Raw genomic sequence first — 20827 nt, 5'->3', positions numbered from 1 at the left:
TCATTGAATTAATAAGAATTAAATTACCCAAGTATTCCTAATTTTAAAAACTGAACTAGAAGCTTAATTTTTCATCAAAGTCATCTTTATGACCATATTTCCTGGGGTCCTAAAACTTTAGCCAATTGTATAACAGGACCTCTCCCAGGACTGGCTTCTTGTGTTCATTGCCTCAGCACAGATGTGACCTCGTGGCCAGTACTCAAACCATAGGTTGTACAATGCAACCTGTAGTCTAGACCTTTGGTGTTTACACAAGGTCAAAGGGCAACAAAAAATCTGGTAGAATGAAGCAAAACAATAACCACAGATAGCAATCTGTGTCTGAAAAAGCACACTGTCAAAAGAAATATCAGAGCATCTAGGCTTAAAGCACTTCTTTGAACCCATAACACATTACATAGACAGCAAGAAGAAGTACAAAAACTAACATGGAGTTTTGTAAAGGCTTGACTTAAGCAAAATTTATCATGATCTCAAAAGCGATAACGGTAACAATTAATCCTAAAGTCCTGGTTATATAACTGTTTGTACAAAGCCCTCAGGGGATACTGGAAAGCATAGAACAAGACTTCATTTTACAGTACCCTATCCATGATGACTTTGTTTATCTGAAGGGGATATACATACATGGCTTGTGCGTATCACTAAAAAAGCTGAAAAAGATGACAGATCACCACCTGGTGACCTACATCTTGTGTGTATGCAAGGTATGTAGAGTTGAAATGAAATCCACGTGAGATGAAAAATTAAACTATCTTCAGAACATCAAGAACACATGTAAGAAAACCTTTCTCCATGACTGAGTGAAAACTGTGACTCTCTACAACTCAAAGGAAGCTCCGGCTGTGGAAGAGGTGGTTCGTTGTATTGAATACCTTCAATCTGACACGGAGCAATATGGGCTTGGTGAAAATCATTATAACTTTTTGACAGCCTAAAAGTGCTGGTTTGGGATAAGTTGTAATGGATAATAAGTTGAAATGGTCTTGCTCATCTCCTGGGAATCATGACTGGAACTCACCAGTTCCAGACTGACTCAGAACACTAATTGACAGGGAGTACCACCTTGAGTACAGTGTTGGTATGGACAAGTGGATCTGGCTGAAGTGATGCTACTATTTCATCCAAGTAATAAAAGTAATTCTGGTCTGCCAATTCCTTTGGATTCTATGGAGCTTTAAAATTAGGGAAAAGCAAAGGTAAATGATCAGAAAAACAAAGTAAAAGAAATGTCCTATCAAACAAAAGCAACCATGTAGTTAATTGAGTTAAAGGAAAGCTCTACTTTTAAAGTAGTCTAACTTTGTAGCCTTATTATATAATGATCCATTACTATGGGGAAATGCAGATTAATTATGAAATAACAACTCTCTGTAAGCATGTGGATTTGTCATACATGGACTCCATACCATATAGCACTCAAAAATTACTCTTCAAACTTCAAGAATTATAACTATTTCCATGCAAATGAGTAAATCTTAAAGAAAAGTCCAAGCTCAAATGTTTTATCAATAAGCTCTGCCAAAGCAGTATATAAAAAAAAAATCAATATCGACTCTAAAATTTCCTCTATAACAAGTAAGAGTGAAGGACATTTCCCAGCATAGTCTCTGAGACTGGCATTTTTCTGCTATGAAAACTAGACAAGTAATTAAGCTATAAGCAAGAAAAGTACAATGCAGTATTTCTCATCAGTATAAATTCTCAACAACACTGGCAAATTGAATCCAAAACAGTATTATAAATATAACCAAATGAGATTTCTCTTTGCATACCAGGCTGATTCAACATTTGAAAATCCATCAAAGTAACTTTTCCATAATATATTACATGATTAACATAATACAGGAGAAAATAAATAATGGTTTCTCCAAATTCAGGAGAGAATAGCCACATCAGTCAACACGGAACAGGCTGGAAGCCTCTCTGTCTCTCCCAGCTGAAAACTTTGCATGGAATACCAAGTGCAGCTACCAAAGCATCTGAAGCTTCAGTGGCCTTCTAGAAAGACAAAGCTATAAAGACACAGAGCAGACAAGTGGTAGTCAGGGTCCGGCTGTGGAAGGAGAACCTGCCTAAAAGATGGAGGGAGACATTTGGAATGTGACACACGACTGCTTTTCTGTGTCCTGGTACAGTAATGACTTCATACCATTATGAGATGACATGGAATCAGGCATGAAAAATGGGTGTAATTGTAATGTGTGCAAAGTCACCCCAAACTGGGTGTGGTGTTGCACACCTATTCCAGCACCTGGGAAATGGAGACAAGAGAATCCTGCTCCCCAAACCAACTTAAACTATGTATGGAGACCTTGCCTCCAACAACAGTTACCCTGGGCATTTCGGGATGGTTAGGTTGTTGTGGAAACCTGGTGCAGCAGAAACTCTCAGAATTCTATAAGAGTGACCCAAGTGAGGACCCCTGGTAATGAAGGATTCAGATCCTGAACTGGCCATCGTCTGTAACCAGGCAAGGCTTACAGGGGTGTGACTGAGACACCAACCCAGCCACAAAATGTTCAACCTTTTATCTATCCAGCATGCAAGATGTACTGAGAAAATGGAGGCACAGAACTTGTAGGCAAGGGCAACCAATGACTGGTCTAACTTGAGGCCCATTCATAAGAGGGAGCCCATGCCTAACAGTGCCTTGATGACCAGGAATCAGAGACCTATGATAGAAAAAATATCAATAAAATGATTCCTAATGATATCAATAAATACTCAGAGATCAGTGCCTAGCCCAATCATCATCAAAGAGGCTACCAAAGACGGTTGATGTGAGCAAATACAGAGAACCACATCAAACATTAGGCAGTCAGAGAGACTGCCTTAGGTTCTTATTGCTTTATTGTTTTAAAGAGACATTTAATTGAGGGGACTCACTTAAAGTTCAGAGGTTCACTCTATTATCATTATCGTGGGGAGCATGGTGGTATGCAGGCAGATGTGGTGCTGGAGCTGAGAGTTCTACATCTTGACTCAGAGGCAACAGGAAGTTGACTGACTGTCACACAGAGGGAAGCTTGAGCAAAAGAGACCTCAAAGTCCATCCCCATACTGACACATTTCCTCCAACAAGTTCATATCTCCTAAATAGCTCCCTTTGGGGGCTATTTTCTTTCAAACCACCACAGAGCCCAAATTGAAGATCTACACTGGGTCCCTCCCCTTGGAGCTGGGGAACCATACAGAAGAGGAGAAGGAAGAATTGTAGGAGTCAAAGTTGTCGAGAACCCCAGAAGAACGTGGCCCACAGACTTCAAATAAGTAGGGCTTATCAGAGTCCACAGATATTGAAGCAGCAATCACGGAACCTGCATAGGTCTGGCCTATGTCATCTGCTTATATATTCTGGTTATTATCTTGGTGTTCTTGCGTGGCCCCTAACAGTGGGAGTTGGGGTGCCTCTGACACATTTGATTGCTCTTGAGACCCCTTTACTCCTACTGGATTGCCTCACTCAGCTTTGATATGAGGGTTTGTGCCTAGTCTTATCTTTCTATGCCATGTTCAGTGGATATTCCTGGTAGGTCTGGTCTTTTCTGGAGGGAAACAGAGGAGGGATGGATTTGGGGAAGAGAAGAGGTAGGGTAGGGTTGGGGATGGGAAGAATGAAGGGAGGGGAAACTACCATTGGGATGTATTGAAAACCATTTAATTAATTAATTAATTAAAAACTCATTGAGAGTTTTGTATATGAAGTCCAAGGTATAGGCTTTCTAGAAAGTTCAGCAAAACTGCTAAGAGATTTAAAAAGTCTGGAAAGTCCTTTTATAATTTGATCACCAGTTTTTGTTTGTTTGTTTGTTTTTGTTCTATTGCTTTTGGGGGGGTTTTGTTGTTGTTTTGTTTTGTTTGTTTGTTTGTTTGTTTTTGTTTTTGTTTTTGTTTTTTTGCTTTTCAAGACAGGGTTTCTCTGTGTAGTTTTGGAGCCTGTCCTGGAATGTGCTCTGTAGACCAGACTGGCATCCAACACACAGAGATCCTCCTGCCTCTGCCTCCTGAGTGCTGGGATTAAAGGTGTGCCCTATCACCGCTCAGCTTATTTTTTTTTTGTTTTTAAGATAATGGAAATGGGGAATTGAGTGCTGGGGATATAACTCAGAAATAGATTGCTTCTATGTTATCTATGAAGCCTGATGCTCAGTTTCCAGCACCTCACGAAAAGTGAACATAAGTATCTCTAAACTGAGGGTATAATCAGATTCTCAGAAAACACCAATTTAAACCAGAGAGGTGGGAAGATAATTAAATAGATGATGATGATAGATGGATAGATAGATAGATAGATAGATAGATAGATAGATAGATAGATAGATAGATAGATAGATGAATGGATAGATGCATATATACATAGATAGATGATACATACATACATACATACATACATACGTACGTACCTACACACACACATGTGACAAGTCAAGAAGAATCATGCCTTAATGAAATTTTAAAAAGTTGAGAACAAGTTTCCAGAAACTTTCAGAGAAGAAAGATAACACACACCATGTAAAAAGATAGGGAACAAAACAGAAAGCTGTAAGGTAATAGAGAAATTCACTTCATAATTCAGAGAGAGTGTAAATTCCAACCACAGGCCCAGGCACACCATCCACCAACAATATTAGTCAAGGTATTTTAAGATTTATGTGCTCTAGCAGAAGAAAAAAGCATCTACTATGCATGCCCACTTGGTGCAGGCTGTATTGGAGGAGCCACACCACCAAAACAAGAAAATACATTCTGAAGAAGTAGGTAGTGCCTGGATTCCCAGAACAGGAAGTCCAGCTCTACAGCATAGCAATGGCAGCTCCCAGATGCTGGGTAGCCTCAGATATCAGAAATCAGTGTATCTGTTAAACGCCACATGAGGAGTAGGTTGCAAAACATAGCCAAGTGGAGAGAAAGGAAAAGTAGCAGTTCACTGATGTCCTTGACCATTTGTTGAGGAATGCTATGATTTGGCCCTAAAATTTTTATTTTAATTTTTTTGAATTGAAATAAAATTTCACCACTTTTGCCCTCACTAAACCCTTCCAGACACCCTCCCTCCAGCCTTCCCATGATTCTCAGATCTCAAGTTGAGAGCCTCTTTATCTTTGATTATTATTTTGCATAATACATATAATATATGCATGCACACATATGTACACAAGTATGTAGAATTTCACCTGCTGAATCCATTTTTGTAGAATATGTGTAGATGACTTCAGGGCTGACCACTCTGCATTGAACTGTCAATAAGTAAGCTCGTCCCTAGAAGATGCTAATTCTCCTTCCCTCACCAATTATCAGTTGCCTGTAGGTTTTTGTCCATGGGTGGAACCTGGGAAAATATCCCCTTCCATGGTAACACATCCTTTGATGTTTTTCTGGTATGGTTTATTCAGCCATTTCTAGGAAAGACTTTTACAACAAACTTGCCAGTACTCTGGCTTTTGGCATCTCTCTTCTTCCTCTTCTGCAATGTTATCTAAGTCACAGATGCAGAAACTGATCCCATTGGCCCTGGGCACCTCCACAACATTAGATCTCTCCATTGTGTCCAGTTTCCTGTGATGGCCTCCACTTGCAGTGAAAAGAGGTTGCTTTGATCAGTGGTAATAGCCACAATTATCTGTGGGTATAAGGATAAGTTTTAGAATGTAGTAAAAGCTGTACTGGTCTAGCTAAGTGACAGAAGTATATATTTTTCTAAGGCCCATGGCCTCCCTAGCCTTGAGAAGCTCCCAAGGCTTTTCTCCTGTTGAGTGGTCTTTAAGTCAAATTATTGAACTGTTGGTTGCCACCTCTATGTGAGTGACATTTTAAGTACTTTTATGCAAATCTTGCCATACTGGCAATTCCTATGGTTCATAGATGTTGCAGCTGAGTTTAACTTTTTCATTTCTTCCCTCCCTTGCAATCTAAAATAGTATTTTCTCCAACCATGGAAGCCAGACTGCAGGAAAGAGGTCAGATCCAGCTGAGATCATCTGAATCCTGTGTCCTCAATGTGTGCTGTCTCCAGCAATAGGGAATCTATGCTCAGCCCCTGAGAGGCAATCACAGGCTGCATCAATAATCAATACTGTTTTGGGAATCACTCGGACAGCCCTGATCAACAATTCAAAGGAAGTTTCTCCTGCCTCCTACTGGGGTTTTTGTTAGTCTTTGGTTCTTGTGGGAAGCATAGTCAGTCTAAGTGTGTCTTAACTTACTTTAAGATACATTTGTGTGTGTGTGTGTGTGTGTGTGTGTGTGTGTGTGTATTGAAGCCTAGAATAGCAGTTCTTCCAGTATTCTTTTTGCCTACAATTGCTTTGGCTGCCCAGGGTCATTTTGACCTCATATGAATTTTGAGATTTTTTTTCTATGAAGGATGCTACAGGCATTTTTGGTTGGGATTACATTGAATCTGTAAATTACTTTTGGTAGGCTGGTCATTTTAACAATATTAATTCTTCCAATCCATGAACATGGGATCTTTCTATTTTCTAGTGTCTTTCTCAATTCTCTTCTTCAGAGATTGCAAATTTTCATTGTAGAGGTCTTTCATGCCCTTAGTTGAGTTTATTCCAAGTTATGTTGTTGTCTTGATGCTTTTGTAAATGAAGGTGTGTCCATGATCTCTCCCTCGGTGTGTTTATTAGTAAAGCATAAAAAAGCTATTGATTTTTATATGTTGATTTTGTGCCCTTTTGCTTCCTGAAACTGTTGATTGTTTTAGAAGTTTTATAGTGCAATTTTTGAGATCTCTTATATATAATATCATATCATTTGTAAACAGGGATAATTTCGCTTTTTTCTATTTGTATTCCTTACTTCCTTTTCTTATAATGTTGTTCCAGGTAGTGTTTCAAGAACTACGTAGAAAAAGAGTGGGGATAGTGGTCAGCCCTGATTTTAATGATATTGCTTCAAGTTTTAATCCCTTTAGGATAATTTTGGTTGGGAGAAAATTTCCTCTGGTCCTACTCTCTCTATGAACTTTACCTTGAAAATATGTTGGATTTTATCAAAGGCCTTTTCAGGATCTATTAAGATGATCATATGATTTTTGTCTTTGAGCCCATTTATGATTTATTACATTTATAGATTTATGTATATTGAACCAACCCTGCCTTTCCAGTATAAAACCAATTTGATCCTGTTGGTTGCTGTTCTTGATATTTGCTTGTATTTTGTCTGCTAGTATTTTATTGAGAATTTTTGCAAGTATGTTCATCAGGAATATCAGTCTGTAATTTTGTTGATGTTGTTTGTCTTTTCCTGGCTTGGGTATTAGAGGATACTGATTTCATAGAATGACTGTGGTAGGGTTCCTTCTCTTCTTATTTTTTGAATACTTTAAGAATGAGTGGTTGTAGTTCTCTGAAAGTCTGGTGGAATTCTTCTGTGAATTCATCTGGTGGAGTTCTTCTGTGAATTCATCTGGACCTGGAATTCTTTATTTATTATTATCATTATTTTTTGTAATCAGAAGACTTTTTATTACTGCTTCAGTCTCCTCCTTTGTTATGTGGCCCTACCCAATGATTTAAAGTGGGTTGTGAAGAAAAATAAGTAGTAAGTTTAAGAAATACAGAGTTTCATAAGAAAGTAAATGTAACTGTAATGCACCATCAATTATCAACTCAGATTATTATAGTTAAATGATGTAAACAGCATTTATTGAAACAGAAATTCCTGTTGAAATTTAAAAATGGAGACCTGGTGGGTGCATAAAGGAAGCTCGGAGTGGTCCTTTGTGATGTAAGAGACGTAGTCCTCATTCACAAATAGAAAAGCCATTGGATGCAAAATGTGGACATTTGAAAAAGCAAGAAGCAATACTATAAACTGCTTTAGGGAATACTTTTGAAGGGCACAGGGGAAGGAACCTGTGGAATAAATTGTACTGAAGAACTTTTAAATGGCTGGTCACAGAAACTAAGAGTACAGGGTGCCACTGATAGACATGCCATTGTGGAGGAGGGAAAGCTTAGGGGCCTCCAACTAGACAAGGAACTACATGAAAACACATCAACTGCAATTCTTCCCCCCTCTCCCCTCAACCCCCCCTGCTGAATCCCTGAAGAAAGAGCTTCCTTCTGTACCAAGCTTTTAAACCACAAACTCTGCACAACAGTGGACCACTGTGGGCTCTTTTCCAGCCTTATCCCCTGCTACCATCATTTGTTCCAGACACACTCAACCATTCATGATTTCCTGAACAAGTTCAGAGTTTTCCTCATCATACCTTTGTTCACATTGTTGAGACCAACACAAGTGTCCAAGCTTAACCAAATTTAAGGACATTCCATCTCTGAAGCAATGCCCACTAGTGGGAAGACAATGCATGTGGAGGTGCCTTTCCCAACATTCTCTTCCCAATATCCACCATTGTCAAATTCTTAAATTCGCACAGCAAAGAAATTTCTTTCTTTCTTTTATGCTACTTTGCTTGTGTTTATTTATAGGAATTGTCACATGCCACCTCACCCAGTAGTTATTTTTACTTCATTTTCCTACTAAGTGATAAAATTCTTGAAACAAGTGTCTTATTCATCCTTGGGTCACATCATGAAATATAAAGCAGTTATCTATGAATGACTGGACAGTGTGAACATTTACATCGTCAACTTCCCCAAAGTTCTGTGGTCACACATCTCTTAGTATTCCCAGCTGAATATTCAGAAATTTTAGAGTTGGAGAGATTATGTAAGTATTTTCAGGCTCCAAATATAAATAGGTGTTCTCTTATACACAAAATGTGATTTTTATCTTCTTTTTTTGAGGACAATAAATTAATTTGAAATTTGCCTGTATTTAACTATGACTTCCTACTTTGACATACATTTCCTCAGCATTTATGTGTTGAGTTTCCTATTGACCAATATGAAGCACTGTAGACAGGCTACCAGACAACCTGGTGTGCAGTTCATATATGGGTGCCTTGCCTCCAGTGTCAACTCCTAGTCTCAAGAGTTTAAGTCTTAGAAGTGGCATTGCTTTCACCCAGCCAAGTAGTCCAAAGCCACTTAGGCTGTCCACAAAGAAGGAGAATTCTGGCCAGGTGGTGGTGGTGCATGCCTTTAATCCCAGCACTTGGGAGGCAGAAGTAGGCGGGTCTCTGAGTTTGGGACCAGCCTGGTCTACAAAGTGAGTACCAGGATGGCCAAGACTATAGAGAAACACTGTCTTGAGAAAGAAATACAGAGAGAGAGAGAGAGAGAGAGAGAGAGAGAGAGAGAGAAAATGTTCTGGTAACTGAGAGCTGTGCCTGTGGCCTGAATATAAGATGCACAAAGTCCTCTCCAGTAAACTTTAAAAACATGATTTGAATACCTAAATTTGCTACTATTTCCCTAAAAGGAAGTCCTTAGCTAACTTATTTTTCACACATCCAGAAATTTTCACTTGCATAATCTTTTCTCAATCTCTGGACATTTTTTTCTTTAAAAAAATTCGTTAAAATCTCCATTTTTTAGACAGTATAGGCAATAGAAAAATACTGTTGAAGAAGGAAAGATTAAGTGGAAGGGATGTGTGTGTGTGTGTGTGTGTATGTGTGTGTGTATATATCTGTGTGTGCCTATGTGTGTGTATCTCTCTGTGTGTCTGTGTATGTGTCTGTGTATGTCTCTGTGTGTGTGTCTCTGTGTATCTCTCTCTCTCTCTCTCTCTCTCTCTCTCTCTCTCTCTCTCTCTCTCTGTGTGTGTGTGTGTGTGTGTGTGTGTAAGTAGAAACCAGAGGTCAGGCTTAGGTGTCTTCATTCCTCTTTTACTTTTTACCTTGTGTTTTTGAGACAGGCTCTCACTGATCCTGGAGCCCACTGACTGGGCTAGGCTGGCTGGCCAGAGTCCTTGGGATCTGCCTGTTTCTGTCTGCCCAGTGCTGGGCTTACAGAAGGACACCACAACTCCTAGCTTTTAATGTGGTTGCTGGCTATCTGAACTCAGGTCGCAGTATTTGCAGACCAAACACTTCACCTGGCGAGCCATCTCTGCAGACAGTTAATATTATAAACTCAATGTCTTATTTCCCAGCGCCATTTTTTTAAAAATTTTGGTAATGTTCCTGGAAAAGCAAGAAATCAAGGGATCTGTCCGAAAAGCCTGAGCGTTTGATTAACATAGAGCCGGACATCAGCTGTGGCTGGCCTCCTTCACATAAGACAAGAATTACTCTGTGCCCTACCAACTCCCCAAGGTCCCAGGAAAGGGACATGTAAAGGAAATTCAGAAAAGAATGACAATTATGAAGGAGCCGTGTGAATTGAGATTAGCACACTTGAGCACGTGGCTCTGGCACGCCTTGCCCTTCGCCCCCATCCCCTCCACCTTGCTGAACACTGTTAGATCACATTCCTAAAGCTAGTCACCAAGCTCTAGTCTCTTATTTGGCTACTTCCTCCTCCTGACGCTGACTACCAAGGGCCAGCTATCAAAGCATTGAAGTCCAGTAACTAAAATCCCCCTTTGGCTCATCTAATTAACATGCCAGTTAAATTAAACACCTCATCCTATCCCAGGGCTTCCCATTTACCTTTATAAACAACCATTTTCCAATGGGCCACTTCTGTCTCCTCTCTACCCAGAGACAAATACCCCTTATCCCTCCCCCTTTTCCCTTTTCTCCTCTCTCCTTTGTTCCCTCCCCTTCTTCATCTTCCTCTCTCTTGTCTTTGTCCCTTATCCCTGCCCTCTGTCCATCTGGAGCAAATCCATCTCTGTGCTGAGAACTCGGTCTTGGGATCTTGAGCTGATACCTATCTCTTACAGTGAGGGTGACCTATGAGGGCCATTGTGCTGGCTAAGCACATGGCTTGGTTAAGGAATCAGTGACTTAAAACACCATGGGTATCTGTGCATTCATAGAAAACTTGGGACTGAGGAAGGGAGGCCGCTAAGCGTTGTCCTAAAGACAGTAACATCAATAAGTGTTCTTAATTGTCCCATTTCTAAATAAGGAGGCTCTTGGTTCAGTTGTCTACTGTAGAAGTAAGCTCCAGTGTTCTGCAAAACATGAGAAAGATAGTGCAACAGCATCTCACAAGCAAAAAGTAAAGACGTTTCTCCAGGTGCATTCTGGGTAGGAGTATTGACTAAGGAGGCTGTATTGGATGCACAAAATGTAGGCAAGAGCCTCTGGTGTCAAATGTAAGGAGGGAAAGTGAAGGGAGAAACAAAGGAGGGAAAAAATAACCAAAGTTACAGCTTCTAACCCCATACCACGTTGGCTGGTTGTCTAACCCAGTAACTCAGCAAGAATTTCTAATAAGACCTCCCTTCCCAGAGACCTCAACTCTCATAGAATCTTAATTAAAAGTGATACGAGGGACCTGCAAGCCATACCAGACTGGCTCCAGGGACAACACGAAGCCAGATGTGACAGGGTACTAGCAGATGGTTTTGTCTTCTGTTTATAGTTATTTGAATATGAGGATCTCTATTCCGACCTTCTTAACAGATCATAAAATAGAGGCGTATTGTTTTGTTTGTCAAGTCTACTCTCTTCCTAAAGAACAGCCCCTCTCTCCCAAGACACGGCCTTTGCCTTCTCTTCCAGCCATGTGTAGTAGCTAATAAACACACCTCACATTCTCAGATGAGCCCAGATTGATCCCTGAATCCCTTTTCCTCTGTTTCTCTACATTGAGTCTAAGGAAAAGGGACGTGGCCACAACAATCAGAAACTTGGAAGAATTACCCCCCCTACCCCACAGGGGTTGCATGCATTGTATTTATATTACAATCCATAACAGTAGCGAGATTACAGTTATGAAGTAGTAATGAAAATAATTTTATGGTTGGAGCCACCACAGCATGAGGAACTGTATTAAAGGGTCGCAGTGTTCGGGAGGTTAGAGGGAAGAAACTGGCTTATGTTGTCACAACACAGAGAAGCTGTGGGGACTGTTAAAGAGACTTGGTCTTGACAGCCTTCAAGACCCTGAGATGAAGTTGCATTAATCCCATTTGGTTACTATGGAAACATGACGGCATCCTTCTAATAAAACCCTCCTCAGGCAAAACTTATTCAAGTTTAGTTTCTCTCATTCACCAGTGGGAGTCCTAGCAGCAGTGATTCTGCCATTTCCTTCCTTGTCTTGAAGTTACACCTTTCTTCCCCTCCTCACACATTCCCAGAGTTAGCCCAGCCCCGGGCTACCAGTTTGTCCTTATCCTGTCTTGGTCTATGGATACTTTGGGAGCATGGCCAATGCCTTGCCTCCCCGCTAGCTCTGCTCCTACTTGTTTTCCCCAAAGTAGGCCTCCATTTTTATCACACATTCAGCATACCCAGAACCACCAAGAAAAGGGGCAAGTGTCAGGCCCAAGAATCTGTAATTTGGCAAGGCATACACTCTAACTGGATCTGAGTGCCATTAACCTGGCAAGTATATGAACGCCCCCAATCAGAAGTGCAAATCAACTTGCCCACCTCTGTGTAAACATTGGACGCTTTTCAAAGAAAGCAGAATTGCTGCCCTTGTGGGGGTGCATCTGGGCGGTTCCAAGCTGAAAAAAAAAATTACCATAGAAGCGGTGGAAGTGACCCTGCCATCTTGGAACATGGTAGAGACAGCCCAGATACACGCTACCATTTGTTTCTCTCCTGTTGAAGAGTCAGTAATATAGGGACAGTTTGTTTCTTTGTAGCGTCTAGAATTGCATCACAGTGTCTTTCCAAAGTAGCTATCCGTCAACGGGGCTGGACATAGTTTTCTTGGGTGCAGCCTTGAAGTACAGGAGGAAAAGCTGTTTTAAATCTGTCGCACAGGGTCACCTTTGATGGAGTAAAACCAGCAAGCATACACAGCAGACTACCCTTTCTTCCCTTTCCTTTCTTTTCGCAAATGAATCCAGGTTGGAGAGCTATTATTCAGGTAAGTCAAGCAAAAGCCTTTTCAATCCATCGGGGCGCTGAGCGCAACCCAGTGAGGCTGGCATAGAAACTTGGACTGTTTGAAGCGGTTTTACATTCGGTGCGATGTGGCAGGTGTTTCCAGACTTTCCCTATATCACGAAATGTTTCTCCCTCCTCTTTTTTTTTTTTTATTTGTATTTCATTGTTTTGTGTTTATGTCTACCGAGCATGGGGAACTTGGGTCTTAAGACTTTGCAAATCTTGGAAGAATTTGGCCATTTGCCCAACAGCATCCCCCACTCTGACGGGGAGTGGTGTGTGTGTGTGTGTGTGTGTGTGTGTGTGTGTGTGTGTGTGTGTGTGTGTGTGTGTCCTTTCCTCATCCCCACCCCCTTAACACATTTCAAAGAGCGCCCTAATAAACGGTGACAAACTTGCATGTGCTTCCCTTATGACTAAACTCCTGGGCCTTTGGCCAATCCCTGCCCTGCTCATATGGCCCCAAACTTCAGGCATCCCGGTCAAGAGCTCCTCCTTTGTAGCCCTGGTTCTGGAACAGAACAGCGAGGGCGGAGGGAATAGCGGTGTCTTCCTCCTGGGGGAAGGTGAAACAACTACTCAGAGGAAGAGGGCGTTTCCTTCCCACGAGCTGTAGCTGGCTCTGGGTCTTGGCCTCGGGGCTCCACCCTGCCCCTCCCGGTGCTCTGGGAAAAGCCAGTCGCCACACACAGGCACACGCAGACCGGGCGCCACGCCCTAAGGAGAGCAGCCTTGGGGCCCATCACCATGGCAACGTCAGAGCTCCTTCCACTTCTCCACCCAGATGACTGCCCCCCCACCCCCCTCCCCGCGCAGCCAACCGGCTTGTGCGCGTTCCTGGAGCGCGTTATAAAACCTGCACGGGTGGCGCTCCCTGCTCAGCCTGACCTGAGTGAAGGGGCAGTGCCCGTTTCCAGTCCCGGGACAGCCTTAGCGTGCAGAGCATGCAGACCATGAGCACTTTCCTGCGAAAGCGATGCCTCTGCCTAGGCTTCCTGCTCTTCCATCTCTTCAATCAAGTAAGTGGCTCAGGCTTAAGATGCCTCCTTCTAGGCTAACCCTAATCGGTCCTTGGCTCATTCTGCCTTACGTTGTCCCTGATAAGCAGGGCTCCTTTCCTTGTCCCGTTTCTCTTCCTAGGTGTCTGCAACTCAGCGCTGCCCGTCCTCGTGCCCGCTCCAGTGCCCCACTACGCCGCCGACCTGCGCCCCCGGGGTGCGCTCCGTGCTGGACGGCTGCTCCTGCTGTCTGGTGTGCGCTCGCCAGCGCGGAGAGAGCTGCTCCGAGCTCAAGCCCTGCGACCAGAGCAGCGGCCTCTACTGTGACCGCAGCGCAGACCCCAGCAACCAGACTGGCATATGCATGGGTAACCCTGTCCCTGGCCGCCCCGCCAGCACTCCCCTCCGTGGCCTGACCTCTCCTGGGGCAGCTAGGTGAAACTGTTCCCTCCCTTCCTCCCTTAGCCGTCTTCTTCCCTTTCTTGGAGAGAACTGAGCGAAAACATTTGTAGCAATAGTACAGTACAGTACTATGTGGAGAGCTTACTGGGTATCAGGCGTCAGACTGAAAGGAAACATGCTCAGAGCAGGTACATCACTTGCCGCCTAGACAGGGGACAAAAGCGGAGTTTAAGGGTCAGTGAAACCATTTCATTTCGCCACTTTCAGGGGAACGCTTAGGATGATGTGTTGGACGTATGGGCTTGCTCACAGGCCTCCAGTTCCCCCTGACTGCAGCCCGGCACGCTTGTTTTCACACCTGTGATTGTCCTACTTGAGCCAAAGGAATTTCTGTCTCCTGGGAGGACTATGTCACTCCTGTCAGGGTTGCAGTAAAATCAAATGCAGGCAACTAGCCAAGGCAGGCTCATGAAAATTAATCAATGGGAGATCAATTTCCCACGAGATACACTGCTGTAATCAGAATGGCCCCTACCTCCCTTGGTAAGAGCTTGAAGCAAGCCTTCTTCTCTTTTTTTCCCTCCCAAGAATTCTTAATGCCCTTTCAGAGCTGCTCAGTAAAACTATTTGGTTTTAAATCCTAAACTATTGTAGAAGAAGAATTGAAGACTGTTTGGGGGAAATGCTCTTTTCTTTGGAGATAGGGTCACTGGAGTGTGACACCACCATTTGTACCTTTGCTCTAGCATAGAAATGAAATCATTCCGGGATAGGAGATTTGAGAAAGAAGTGGAGACGTGATAGAAGCCATTAGTTAGCCAGAACGTGTATATTGGCAGTGTCCAGAGTCCATCTCTTTGCTCGTTTATAAGAACTAGGTGAAGAAAAAAGGCCCAGGTGGGATTGGTGCCTTCTCCTTGTTCTGGAAGCATCTACAGGGACCTGTTTCTCCTTGAGATGTATAAGCCCCTCACTTCTGACCGTGTCCTTCCAATCTCACACAGCTTTCCAGTTAATCTGTGCTTTGATTGTTTTTCTCTCTCTCTCCTCTTCCCTCTGCCTTCCTTCCTTCCTGAATATTCCAGTTCTAGAGGGAGACAACTGTGTGTTCGACGGAGTCATTTACCGCAGCGGAGAGAAGTTTGAACCAAACTGTCAGTACCGCTGCGCCTGCAGAGATGGGCAGATTGGCTGCGTGCCCCGCTGCCAGCTGGACGTGCTGCTGCCTGGTCCCGACTGCCCAGCTCCCAGGAAAGTTGCAGTGCCTGGGGAGTGCTGCGAGAAGTGGACCTGTGGCCCAAATGAGCAGGGGACCCTGGGAGGCCTGGCCCTTCCAGGTGAGGAACTGAGCAGACATAGGGGAGTCAGAGTAAACGCAGTCACAAAGCAGGCATGGTTCTAGGATTTGGGATGAGAAAGAAGGCTGGCTTGCTTCTGGCCATTCCGTTGTGAATTTCAGATTGCCCCTCTCCCCCAAGATCACATGCATCCTTTATCTAAGTCTGAGCCAGATTACAGAAATATTCACACAGCTTCTCTTGTAAAGGGCTCTGATTTAGTCAGTCACTTCTGTTTCATTTTTTAATTATTGGGTGGGTATTTTTTTTTACTCTCTCTCCTGACTGACCCTGAGTAAAAATCCCTTCCTGGATTTTTGATTTGGTTGGCTCTCCTTACTCACCAAAATTAAAATGTAACATTGAGGAAATAGCTCCATTGGTAAAGCTCTTGTAGTGCCAATGTGAGGACCATCCTTGGATCTCTCGGATCCAAAAAAAAAAAAAAAAAAAAGCCTTATGTGTAACCCTAATCCTGCGGGGGCAGAGATCTGCAGGTCCCTTGAGGTCACTGGCCAGCTAGACTAACCTAATCAGTTAGCCCAAGATTTCTATGAATGAGTTCCTAAGGAGCAACCTTTGAAGTAGACCTATGGCCTCTGTACACATGCATATACATATACATGTATGTACACCTTCAAACACACGGACACACACACACAACCACCCACACACACACACACACACCTGAATATATACATATATACAAAAAATTAAATTGTTAGCATGACCTTCCGGTGTACCAAATCACACACTGAAATCATTCAGCTGATGATGCCATATGGTCCTGTGTTCATATAATTCCTAAATTTCTATGACAAGCTGTCCTAAGCTTCTTAGGGTCACGTGAATAAAGATTTCTTGAAGTCCTGCATTGTGCCCTAACTGTTAGGGGATTACAGAGAAACCCAGTACTATGCTCCGCAAGACCTGGCATATGTTGGCTACAGATTTAGAATTCACTCTCCAGTGTTGCCTAAGTGACAACATGTATCTATCCCAATATTTTACTCAAATAACTGTATTTATGCCTTCGATAGCCTACAGGCCGGAAGCCACCGTAGGAGTTGAAGTCTCTGACTCCAGTGTCAACTGCATTGAGCAGACCACAGAGTGGAGTGCATGCTCCAAGAGCTGCGGAATGGGCTGGTCCACCCGGGTCACCAACAGGAATCGCCAGTGCGAGATGGTGAAGCAGACTCGCCTCTGTATGGTTCGGCCATGTGAACAAGAGCCCACACCACCAACAGACAAGGTAGGAGTCTAGAGGAGGCCTATCTCTTTTACAGCAGAGGTCTCCTTGAAGCCTAGACTTCAGTATGTCACTGTCACACTAGTGACAAATCTTCTCCAGCTGACTCTTAACCTAACCAAAGGGCATGGACCATCCTGAATCAAAAACCGTACTTTCTATGTTTCTTTTTTAATCTGCATAACTGCCCTCAAGCAACGCACAGCACTTCTACAAACAAGTGGGAAAAGGCACACAGCTCTAATACTTTATCCAAATGAGGATGCTTGAGTAAATCCCATCCCATCCCTGGAGGAAAAAAAAAATAGCTCTCCAGCTGTCAAGTAGAGCTGATTTTAGCAAGGTTAGATTTTTAAATAAATCAGGGGCCATTAAATAAATCAGGTCCTTCAACTATAGGAAGGAGCAGGGTAGAGGCTGTGTCTGCTTTATTCACTCTCAAGTCACCAGATCCTACTGTGAGCCCTGGAACATATTGTGTACACAATAAACAGCTGTCAGTACATAGCTGAATGGGTGTCTGGGAATTATCAACAATATTTTTAAAAGCCTGGTAGAAATAGTACACTTGCCACAGTAAGGCAACCTGAGCCAAATGAAACAGCATACTTCTTTTATTTTTTTGAGGGGGGTGGAATTATGTCAACACAGTATGTTGATTCTGGGTGCAAGGTGTGAAGACCAAGAGCCCTAATTGGCTCCTGATGACATAACATGTCTTGTTGCAGAACTGGACGGGACAAATGTAATATCAGACTTAACCATTACATAGATCCACACATCAGCCTGAGGCCAAAATAGAACAGGCCCTAGAAACTTGGTGTATCTCTACTCTGAAGCAGCATCATATAATGTTTAAGGGGACAACACTAGGCTTGTTCAGTCTGGCTTTAAATCCCTTCAACATGACCTATCTAGCTGTGTGGCACTGGACAATTTACTTGCAATTCTTTCTCCATAGAGTGGGGGCATTGAAAATATCTCTTGCCTGGTGTAGTTGCACACACTTTGATTCCATATCACCTGGGAGGCAGAGGCAGCAGAACTCTGAGTATGAGGCCAGCCTGGTCACATAGAGACTTCCAGGAAATTCAGGGCTATATAGGAAGACCCTACCTCAAAAGAAAGAGAAGAATGAAAAAGAGAAAAGAAAAACACCTATCTTGAGGTCTTCATAAGGATTAAATAAAATCAATTTGCAAAATGTGGGACATAGACTTAATATATTTTTAGTGTTAGCCATCAAACACTTAAATTTTTTCCCTACGGCTAAAACAAGAGTCCATTGTGATCTCGTTGGTTATGTGGCATTTCAGCTATAGGAATTTAGAGACTTACCTCAATTTTATGTTCCTTCTGCAAATTGTGAAAGAACACTTGGAAACACCTTTTCTCCAAAGGTATGCCCTAGAAATGCACCTTCTGACACTTTAGGAAACATACCTGCACTTTCACAATGAAGTTCACCCCCCTAGAAGCAGTCACACATTTAGCTGTATGCACACGGTTCACAGCTACCTCCAGCTTTTAATGACATTGGAAAGAATATATCCTAAACATTAACTACAAAAAAAGGAGAGACAGGACCTTCAAATTTTTCATGAACATGGCTACTTCTTTATTAAAAAAGACTTTTTTGTTTGTTTTATTTTTCGAGACAGGGTTTCTCTGTGTAGCTTTGGCACCTATCCTGGCACTCACGCTGGAGACCAGGCTGGCCTTGAACTCACAGAGATCCACCTGTCTCTGCCTCCCTAGTGCTGGAATTAAAGGCGTGTGCCACCAACGCCCGTCTAAGAAGACGTTTTTATATAATGCTTCTAGAATTTGGTCTGTTGTATTGTTCCTTTGCACAGGTGATGTTTCTTTTAACTTAACACCTGCTGTTAGATTGGGAAATACTATACTTAAGTTGTACACACACACGTGTACGTATTTTATACAGGTTCTGGAAATGTGTTTGGAACATAGAACTAGATTCTTGTTTCTGAGATTTCTTAAGTCTACGACTAGGGTTCTTCTTGTGTAGCCCCACCCCCACCCCCGCCAGGTAAGCAGTAGCGTCGGCAGATTCATGGGCCTCGATCACACGTGATAATCCTGGCTGTAGGACCAACAATTGTGTTCTAACAAACCCCAAGGTGATGCCAATGTGCGCAAGAGTTTGAGAACCACTGACACAAAGGAATTCCTAATCATCACCCCACATACCAGTAGCCTCACCCAGGAAAGTGTGCAGTGGAGAACTGTGACGAATTGAAAGTGGAGTAGGAAATGAAAGCCATTTGTTTGATTGTTTAATGTAATTGGGTCATTTCTTTATTATCTGAACTGGTAGGATATTGAATAAATTCTCCATGCAATACAGCTTCATAGAAAGAATCTTAAATTTCACTGTCCTAGAATTTCCAAGGTCATACTGTCTTAGCAGGAATTGGTTTTGCATCAGACAAATTCCAAAACTTGGCATTTATCTTCTGATCACCAGTCCTTTGAGACTCTTCTTTTCAAATAAAATTGGGTCAGTTGGGACTTGTATTAACAGCTATTTCTTATGTGAATGAATATTGTTGAAGTTAAATGAATTAATGCCTGAAAAGTCTTTGAAACATTAATAGACTTTAATAATGCCACATTTAATCCCTTTCTCAATAACATCAAAGCATGCATTTAGCTAAATAAAATACAGACTTTAAATGAGAGAGATTCTTTCTTTTTCATGTTTGTAGCCTCAAAGACAAAGGGGGATTCTGCATATTTAGTGTTCAGTTCAAATTCTGCCTAGAAAAGAAAATGAATGTAAAATACAAATAAGAGTTGTTGAAAAGGCAGAAAACTGTCTAGAATTATTGGATTGGTGTTAGTATTGGCTAAATGTTCCTAGATACTCTGGGGAAGCAACTGATTTTAGCTGACAAGATTGTCCAAATAATGTTAATGATTTGTTTAAAAAAGAGGAAGGAGCAGAGGACATCGGGAGGGTGGGGCAACCTTTGAAGGGGTCTCTTAGAAGAAGCGCAGGATTTCCACTCAGCACCTTTCTCCTTTTCTTTCTCAGAAAGGTAAAAAGTGTCTTCGCACCAAGAAGTCCCTGAAGGCCATCCACCTGCAGTTCAAGAATTGCACTAGCCTGCATACCTATAAGCCCAGGTTCTGTGGAGTCTGCAGCGATGGCCGGTGTTGTACCCCTCACAACACCAAAACCATCCAGGTGGAGTTTCAGTGCTCCCCGGGGCAAACCATCAAGAAACCAGTCATGGTCATTGGAACCTGCACCTGTCACTCCAACTGCCCTCAGAACAATGAGGCCTTCCTCCAGGAGCTGGAGCCGAAGAGCAGCAGAGGAGAAATGTAACACGTCCAACGAGCACACGGATGTAGGCAAACTGTCACTGCTGTGTATGGCCCAGCATCACCTGAATATAAGAAACATAAAGAAGAAGTGTCCATGTATGTTTCTGTGATCCTATGCGATCACTTGTATGTGTCTATTTTTAAATGAAAAGTGTTCCAAATGTAAACTTGGAATGGAGGTAAGCACAGGATGTAACGTAAGGGTGACTTGCTTTCCTGGGCTGGTTATCGCAAGTGTAAATTTGAAGTCAGATAGATGGTTTAATCTGTAGAATGTGTCACATTCCACTCACTTTCTGTGCACCTGTCCGATGCCAATAAATGTCACAGAAATGAACGACACAGTGAAATCTAAGATCACATTGAACATGTACATATAGACTGCCATATACTGAGGTTGACTTGAGGGGTCTCTACTGAGCTCCTAGGAAATGGTCAACTCTGCACCCCCAAGTCTACGATCAAAGGAAACATTCAGCTCTTGGACACCAAGTTCAGAGACTAATTTTCTACTTAGATGTAGGAAGTGTGCTGTGTCTACAGCGTGGAATGTCTGTTAATTAAGTGGGACTGGTGTCATGAACTTTCTCCTTTGTAGACA

The 20827-nt window shown here is 42.6% G+C and overlaps 1 protein-coding gene across 1 annotated transcript; it reads left to right on the top strand.

Annotated features, from left to right (window-relative positions):
• Nucleotides 1–13824: 13824 nt before the first annotated feature.
• On the top strand, nt 13825–20227 carry Ccn3 (cellular communication network factor 3). Its single transcript, XM_027431408.2, has 5 exons — nt 13825–13902; nt 14024–14249; nt 15369–15620; nt 16661–16875; nt 19931–20227. The coding sequence occupies exons 1-5, from the start codon at nt 13828–13830 to the stop codon at nt 20225–20227; spliced, it is 1065 nt and encodes a 354-aa protein (XP_027287209.1). The 5' UTR covers nt 13825–13827.
• The last annotated feature ends 600 nt before the right edge of the window (nt 20228–20827 follow it).

The sequence above is a fragment of the Cricetulus griseus genome, chromosome 10, assembly GCF_003668045.3.
Source record: "Cricetulus griseus strain 17A/GY chromosome 10, alternate assembly CriGri-PICRH-1.0, whole genome shotgun sequence".
In the NCBI taxonomy this organism is placed as follows: domain Eukaryota; kingdom Metazoa; phylum Chordata; class Mammalia; order Rodentia; family Cricetidae; genus Cricetulus; species Cricetulus griseus.
This window is presented reverse-complemented; position numbering and strand designations above follow the sequence as displayed.

Excerpts from the sequence above, each read along its gene's own strand:
- Ccn3 (XM_027431408.2), top strand. The coding sequence starts at position 13,828 with ATGCAGACCATGAGCACTTTCCTGCGAAAGCGATGCCTCTGCCTAGGC. Across the intron at positions 13,903-14,023 it reads TCTTCCATCTCTTCAATCAA|GTGTCTGCAACTCAGCGCTG; the intron begins GTAAGTGGCTCA and ends TTCTCTTCCTAG. Across the intron at positions 15,621-16,660 it reads GGGAGGCCTGGCCCTTCCAG|CCTACAGGCCGGAAGCCACC; the intron begins GTGAGGAACTGA and ends TGCCTTCGATAG.